Genomic DNA, 7,945 nt, shown 5'->3' on the forward strand with positions numbered 1-7,945 from the left:
GCCCGGGGGCCGGAAGGCGCTCAGAACACAGAGGCAAAAACCACAGACTGCAGCTCGCGGCCATGAAGGTGACGCAGGACCCGGCAGCAGTTCATTCCCTCTCCAGGGTCACCGTCAGTCAGAGTGACTGTCAAGTCACAGCAGCATCAGCCCCAAGCACACGCTGACGGCACCAGCACCCTGCACGGAGGCTCCCGGACCCACCGCACAGATTAGAACACGGAGGAGCTCTGGGTCGCACGGGGCTGTGGCCTGGAAGTCCATCTGCTGGCCTCCAGTTCCCGACTCTGGGAAAACCAAGGTGACGGGCAGCGGAGCGCGGTACCTGTCTGTCTCCAGCAGCATGGGTGGCAGCTCAAACTGGGCCCCCCACGGGAGGTCCTTCCTGCCATCAGCCTGGTCTCGGCTGGAGTCCTCTGGCGGCGGGGGCGATCCGTTCAGCACAGAGCCGTCCTGGGAGCAGACAGAGGAGCTGTGCGAGGCTGCCAAGGACATGGGTGAGCTGTGCCAACAAGCTGGGCATCCCTGAGGAGGCATGGGAGGCCCAGTCCTCCCGCCAGCACCCGCGAAGGAAGCCGCCGGGGTAGGGGCTGGGCGGACGTGAGCTCACTAACTTGCCACCAGCTGCTCCCTCCCCACCTCAGAGCCGGAAAGGGGACGCCTACGGACCAGGAGACACCTGTCTGCCCAGGAGGGCCCCCGCAGAGCGCCCTCAAAAGCCTGCAGGTGGCTCACAGTGAGACCAGGCCAACCGGATGCTGGGGGTCCTTCAGACCAGTCGCCTTTAAAAACCCCTTCCCAAAGCTGTGCTCTCTGGAGGACCAGGCGATGGAGAAGAGGGGGCCAGCCCCAAGTGTGGCCCGCCCCTCTGCACGCCTCAGACCTTAGCCTGAGCTTCCACTCAAGCTTGTCTGAGGGCCTTGCTGCCAACTCCAGGGCTAATCCAGACCTGACTCCCAGCCCCCAGTCAGCCCTGCGAGGGTTCTGCTAACCAGTGTGCCCGCCCCCTCACAATGCTGGACAGGTTCTCCTGCCCCTCAAACTGCACCCCACGGGAAGCTGCTTGGCCCCACTTAGCTGGAGGTCAAGGGCACTGAGCCGTGGTCCTCCGTCTGAGCCCCTGCCACGTGTCATGAGTTTGACCCTCCAGACGGCCCTGTGAGGTCGGTATTTTCTGCAGCCCAATCTTAGGAAGCTGGCTCCGAGTCGACTCGAGGCCTGTGCCCCACAGGCCGGCCTTTAGGGACCAGGTTGCCGGGCCTTTCCTTCGAGGTACCTCTGGGTGGACTCAGATCCCAGCCTTTCAGCGAGCAGCTGAGCGCGTTCGCCGTGTGTGCAGTGACGGAGGGGACGGGGACTCAGGCAGGAAAGGACTACGGCCCCAAAGCATCACATCTGGGTCTAGAGTGGAAGCGATTCACGTGGGGCGTGTTCCCAGGAAACGCAGTACAGGGTAGGGACGTGAGACAGGAACGGATCAAAGCCTGCATTGCTTTCCAATGCCAGGGTCCCCTGTGGACAAGCCGGGGACACACTGTGGAGCACACGGACCAGCCCCTCACAGCCATCTCATCCTGGGGGTGCTGACCCACCCACTTCTGTCAGTCACAGGCTGAGGCCAACCCCCTAGCATGCCTGTCCTGCCCTGGGACGACCAAGGGCCTCGGAGCTGGAAGCCCAGTGGGACGTTTACAGGAGTGGGGAGGGCAGAGGGGACATGCAGGTGCGTTGCTGCTGTCGGCAGCCATCAAAATGACTCTGATTCATGGTGACATGACAGAGCAGAACCACTCTGTAGGGTCTTCTTGACAGAAACCTTTGTGGGAGCCCGTCCCCGGGTCCCTTCTTCTGTGATACCACAAGGTGAGCTCAAACCTCCAACCTTTAGTTCAGCAGTCCAGCACTTAACCATATGCACCACTCAGAGACCTCTGTGGATATAGTGCTTACCGTAGTGCCCTAAAGAGCACTAGGCGGTTCAAACCTAACTAAAAGGTTGGCAGTTCAAACCTACCAGCCGCTCCATGGAAGGAAGATGAGGCAGCCTGCTTCTGTAAAGAGGACACCCTTGGAGACCCTGTGGGCAGTTCCACTCTGTCCTCTAGAGGCGCTGTGGGTCAGAATGGACTCCACAGCAGTGGGTGTGGGTTGGGCTTTGCTTCTGTGAAGATTGACAGCCTTGGAGACCCTGTGGGCAGTTCCACTCTGTCCTCTAGGGGCGCTGTGGGTCAGAATGGACTCCACGGCAGTGGGTGTGGGTTGGGCTTTGCTTCCCTGAAGACTGACAGCCTTAGAGACCCTGTGGGCAGTTCCACTCTGTCACAGGGTGGCTAGGAATTGGCATCGACTCAGGTGGTACTGCCCCCAGGGAGGGCAGCCTGGCAGCACTGATGGGAATTCTAAAGACAGTGCCCCCCACAGACACTGTGCGGACACCCCATGAGCTCAGGGTGAGACGACATCTACCGCCTTGTGTCCCAGAATGACTTGCTGAAGCCCTGACCCTAACCCACAGCCTGCACCTGTGACCCTGTTTCAATCAGCCTCCCCTCTGCTGCAGTAATGAGAACGTGTGGACCATGGTTGGCTCTAAACCCTTCTGAGTATAGAGACCAGATGAGACACAGAGGTGCTCAGAGGAGAGCACAGACACCATGAGGACACATGTCTACGAGCCACGGATCGCCGGGGCTGCTGACAAGGACAGACCTCCCCCTGGAGCCAGTGCCCTGAGGTGGCCTTCAGCCTGGAGCGCTGTGGCGTGTGGTACGTTCCAGCCCCACGGCCCTGGCACCGTACACCCCCGCGGGCTGGGGTAACGTTGATCTGGGCGGAGGCCAGGCGGGTGAGAGCAGGCCTTGGCGGAGAGACTCACGTGCAGGGCGCCAGCCATCAGTGAATGCAGGAGCAGCAGACGGTTGAGTGTGCCCTCGCCCCGCTCCTGTGAGTACAGGCGGTACCGCTTTTCCAGGGCGTCCGGCACCACGAGCCCGCCGTCTTGGGGAGCAGGAAAAGCAGAGGTTAGCAGGGGCGATGGGAGGCACCACCCTACAGCCAAGTCAGGCCAAGCATCCGTCACTGGATGCTTGTTCAAAAGAACGTTTTTGGCCACTCAAAGGCAAGTTCCCACCCTCAGAAAGGTTCTTCCCGACAGTGGGCCGTCTGCATGTCCCAGACTTCTGCAGTGTACCAACATGCTAGGTGTTCACACACTGCTTTCCAGCGCTAAGCACACAGTTAGCGATACTGATGGAGAATCAGAATTAAAGTTCTACATTAAGGGGACCCCTGGGTGTGCACCCCAAAGAACCGAAAGTGGGGCCTCACAGAGAAACTGCACCAATGCCTGCTGCAGCACTTTCACCACAGCCCACAGGGGACCATCAGCAGGTGATGGGCAGACACAGTGTGGTCCAGTCACACGGCGCGCCTCGGCCAGAAAGACGAATACACTGCCCGGGGGTGAACCATGATGACATGGTGCCGAATGACAGAAGTGGGCACGCAGGACAAACGCTGTCTGCTCCCACTCCCGTGAAAGTCCAGAAGCAGCAAACGCCTGGACAGGACGTAGGTTCCCGTGCCAGGGCTGCTCGGTGGGTGCAGCATGTCTGGGGGAGGGGAAGGGGGTGAGGTGGGGGGTGGGGACGCCTGCCCAACAAGGTGGAGGTGACTGGGCCACAGGGTGACCCGCTCAGCAACAGCTGAGAAGGCGAATGCTTTGGCACGGACCTCAGCGCAGGAGCCCCGGGGGCGCGGTCACTGAGCACGTGGCTGCTGCCAGAGGCCGTGGCCCGGGCTCACCTTGGATCAGCTGCCTCTGCTCGCGGACGAGCTGCTCGCCCAGCAGCCGGTGCTGGCGGCAGCGCTGGATGACGAAGTCCTTCTGGCGCAGCAGGTTCTTGCAGCACAGGCTGCGGGCCTGCAGCTCCGTGTTCTCTACCTCCAGCTCGTGGGCGCGACACAGCAGCTGCAGCACTTCCCGCTGGCCCTCGCTGATGGCCTGTCTGGGCAGCAGCTTCTCCATCTGCGAGGCCTTCTTCTTGGCGTTCGCCAGGCGCTGCTCCAGCCCCGCCTGGCGAGAGACCAAGCGTGTGGGCAGACGGGCTCCCACGGGGACATGCAGGTGGCCGACAGGCACGTGCATCGAAGCCACAGCGCCATGCCCCTTCATCCCTGCTGGCACAGCCGCTACCGATAAACACAAGTGTTGGTGAGGACGTGCAGAGACGGGGACTCTCGTGCCTCGCTGGTGGGACCGTGAGCTAGTGCAGCCGCCACGACAAACAGTGGACAGCTCCTCCAGAAGTTAAACACAGTTCCCACGCGACCCAGCAACTCCCCACAAGACCTGAGAGCACGGGCTCACAGACGCGTGTACACCAGGGCTCACTGCAGAACTGTCCACAGAAGCCAACAGGTGAGGACAGCCCAGGTGCCCCTGAGCAGGTGACGGACAAACCGAGGAGGCCCAGTCCCTGACCACGGCCGTCAGAGTCAGCTGCACTCCGTGAACAGAAGCCCACTTCCCTCCCAGGGTTCACGGGCCGGGACTTCTCCAAAGCAGGTGGCCAGGCACTTCTGGTGAACTCGCACCACCGGCCTTTCGGTGGCAGAGTGTGAGCCCGTGTGCCCAGGCCAGGGCAGGGTCCAGAGCAGCCCAGGAGGATGGCTCCAGGCGTCTTCTCCGGAATTAACGAGGGTGCCATGCTGGGGGGTTGCTCACCTGTGCCAACAGGACCCTACTCCCCTCCTTCAAGGCCCCGCTCCCGGTGCCCTCTCCCTGCAGTCAGCTCCCAGCCAGCTCAGCAGCCCCTTGGACCCCACTGTTGGGGCACCATTATTATGAAATGGGGGGGGGTCTCTCCCCACTGAGCTGAAGTTGAAGACAGTGGCCTGTCACTGTCCCCTGGGGCCTGGCCTTGACCTTGACACTGAACCATGGGTTTGCTTGAACTAATGACTGAATGGGGCTTCTCGCCCACAGACGATGCCACAAAGCAGCACCCGCCGGCCCTCAAAGGGGTGCCCTCTGCCGGCGGCCACACTCCTCTGAGCTAAACGCTTTCCCTTGCTCTGAAGCTTGGAGGGCTATGGAGGTGAAACGAGTCTTTGAACGATTGTTCTGCTACGGAGTCTGCAGGAGCTCTCTGTGAGACACCGTCAGACAACCTCCACTTGCCTGAAGATGTGTCTGCAGACACTCGGCGGCGGCTGGGACAGCACCCAGGGCCAGCCTGTCGTTTTCCGCAAGAGTGACGCTCAGGGAACTAGCTGTTAGAGGGATGGCTGCCGGGTCAGCCTCAGCCTTCCCAGCAGCCTTCACCGCCCACACAGACACACCCTCTGAGGAGCAGAGCAGGGACTTCCCTCTGACTGTGTCCCTCGGGTCCCTGCCAAGGCGTGGCCATTCCAGGGGGTCGTTGTCTGGCACAGAGGCGATGCACACACATAGTGCCCCCCCACACCCCATTTCCAGGGCCGCTGGCCTCTCTGTCCCCATGGGCCACCCTGTGCACGGCCTGCAGCCCTGGGTCAGTCAGGTGCCAGGTTCAGGGGCAGGTCCTGGTCTGGGGACATGGGCAGCTCGCCTGACCTCTCTGTGCCTCAGTTTCCCCATCCATGAAATAGTTGTGGGGGGCCGCTGCAAGAAAGGGAAGAGGTCAGGGCCACAGAGGGTCAGGGACTGGTAAGGGTCCGGGCATCGTATCATGACCGAGGTCACCATGGCTGGCACCCGCCTGTCGCCCCACCTTGAGGGCGGCCGTTTTCCGCTGCTCGGCAAGAAGTGTGCTGATCTCCTCTCTGGCCAGGGCCACCTCGGGGGGCTCCGCACACTCGCCCTCCACGTCGGCCTCCTGCAGCTCCTCGCCCCCCTCGGGTCCAGGCCGCTCCCCGTGTGCCTGGTGGGTCTTCTCCCGCTCCCAGCTGCGGCCACAACAGAAGGTCAAGTCGCCAGCACGCCTGAGGCTACACGTGCTGCCTCTCAGGCCCCCTCAGGCGTGGGCACAGCAGGGGCAGAGCTGGGCCCACAGTCCCCTCTCTTCTCTATGAAACCTTCTCAGGCCCTGGTGGCCCAGCAGGCCCCCTCAGGCCCTCTCAGGCGTGGACATGGCAGGGGCAGAGCTGGGCCCACCATCCCCTATCTTTACTGTATTAAGGAAAGGTGTGAACACAAACTGGAAGGAAACATAATGAACAGCAGATGGGTGGCAGGGTCACTCGGAGGTGAAGGCAGGTGTCTGCAGCCAGCAGGCCCAGCTCAAAGCCCGTCCCTTGGAGCCTCGACTTCCCCAGCCATCCACCTGTGACCCGGCAGTCCCAGCTCTGTAAGGACGGACTGAGATAACCCGAGGCTCGTGGTCAAAGCCCCAGACATGCCTGTCAGGGGCTGGAGGCTTCTGAACACCAGTGAGGACCACGTGGCGGCCGCTCGTGACCGAGGACCGGAAGGGAACAAGGCCAAGGAACACGTGGGGCTGAAAGTGGGTGCGCTAGGGAGCGTGCCCCTTTAGATCTGGAATTCCAGATGAAGGCTCCAGGTCTCTGTGCCACGAACAAAAACACAGATGGGGAGGAGGACCACAGGGAGCAGCGAGAGAGGGCACAGAGAACAGGGCTTCAAATCAGCACCGTTTTAGGTTCCACCCTGCCCCCAGCAGCCCCGGGGACCCCCTCACTGGCATGACTGGTAAAAGCCCCTCCCCCTCTGACGCATCCCTGTTTGGAGAGAAATGACATGGTCCCTCTCCAAGGAAGCACACAGCAGGCATGAGTTCAAGTGTCACGGCCTGGACTGGTCCCCACAGTCTGTGCAGAATCCTGCCCCTACACCTGTGGCGGTGACACCCTTTGGAATGGGGTTTTCTGTTTTGTTAATGAGCCCAAATCAGTGCAGGGTGTGTCTGAAACCTTCGAGTTGTAAAAGGAACAGGTAGGTCAGGCACAGGGCGGGGAGACCGAGGCCACACGGAGACCACCAGGGAAGGAGAAAAGCCGAGAAGCTGAGACAAGGCTTCTTCCCGAGTCCCTGAACTTGGACTTCTGCTATAGCAGCACTGAATGACTAAGACGGAGAGCCAGCGTGGACGGCCCCGTGGCTGTGTGACGCTGGTTAGGCCCACAGCTCCTCTGAGCTTCAGCCTCCCCTTTCGTAACTGGGTTGAACCCTTGGACCTGCTCCAAGTGTTCTTCCACCCGGCCCTCAGCTCCGGGGCAGGAGCATGGGGAAGGGATCAGGCCAGTAGTCCTACCTGGGCAGAGGGGATGCCCTGACCAAAGTTGCATGGGGACCTGCAGGCAGAAGCGGGTAGCTGGGCGGCAGCAGTCCAGGGAGCCCCAGCACAGCCCCTGTGGTCCTGGCTGGCCTCCCCTCCCCGTCAGGGGGACAGCATGGGCCTGGTGCCCAGGGGCACTCACTCTGCGATGGTCAGCAGGTGGCGGGAGGTGTCCACATGCAGCTCGATGTTGGTGTTCTCGAGCTCCACCAGGCTGCGCCGCATCTCCAGCTGCTCCTTGAAGGCCCCAATGAGCTGCGCCCGGATCTTGTTCATCTGCTGGCGGCTCTCTTCCTCGGTGTCATGGGCTGGGATCACAGCTGTGGGTGGGAAGAGAGCTGGCTGCACTGGTAGTGAATTCCATGCTCACACAGCAAAGCGGGGCCTGGTCCATGGAGGGTATCTTATTAACGTGAGGGGATGGACAGGTGGGTGAGTGAATGGATGGTAGGATGGAAGGATGGATGGATGGAAGGATGGGTAGATAGGTGGATGGAATGGATGGGAGATAGATGGATGGATGGACAATGGAAGGAGGGATGAATGGATGGATGGGTGGGTGGAAGATAGATAGGAGATGGACAGATGGACAATGGAAGGATTGATGGATGGAGGAAGGATGGATGGATAGAAATGGATGGATGGATAGAAATGGATGGATGGATAGA

The 7,945-nt window shown here is 61.2% G+C and overlaps 1 protein-coding gene across 1 annotated transcript in view; it reads right to left on the reverse strand.

Moving 5' to 3' along the window:
- Positions 1-135: 135 nt before the first annotated feature.
- Positions 136-7,945, reverse strand: part of LOC103198785 (kinesin-like protein KIF19) — a 32,944-nt gene continuing 25,134 nt past the window's right edge. Inside the window, exons 11-20 of the mRNA XM_007942996.1 lie at positions 7,420-7,597; positions 5,738-5,928; positions 5,597-5,644; positions 5,183-5,274; positions 4,986-5,091; positions 3,805-4,191; positions 3,531-3,611; positions 2,876-2,997; positions 2,710-2,826; positions 136-453 (exon numbers count right to left, since the gene is read on the reverse strand). Of these exons, the coding sequence (XP_007941187.1) occupies positions 136-453; positions 2,710-2,826; positions 2,876-2,997; positions 3,531-3,611; positions 3,805-4,191; positions 4,986-5,091; positions 5,183-5,274; positions 5,597-5,644; positions 5,738-5,928; positions 7,420-7,597 (1,640 nt within the window). The remainder of the gene's footprint in view (positions 454-2,709; positions 2,827-2,875; positions 2,998-3,530; positions 3,612-3,804; positions 4,192-4,985; positions 5,092-5,182; positions 5,275-5,596; positions 5,645-5,737; positions 5,929-7,419; positions 7,598-7,945) is intronic.

Source organism: Orycteropus afer, unplaced genomic scaffold (assembly GCF_000298275.1).
Source record: "Orycteropus afer afer isolate SDZICR_OR568_19922 unplaced genomic scaffold, OryAfe1.0 scaffold00006, whole genome shotgun sequence".
Taxonomy (NCBI): Eukaryota; Metazoa; Chordata; class Mammalia; order Tubulidentata; family Orycteropodidae; genus Orycteropus; species Orycteropus afer.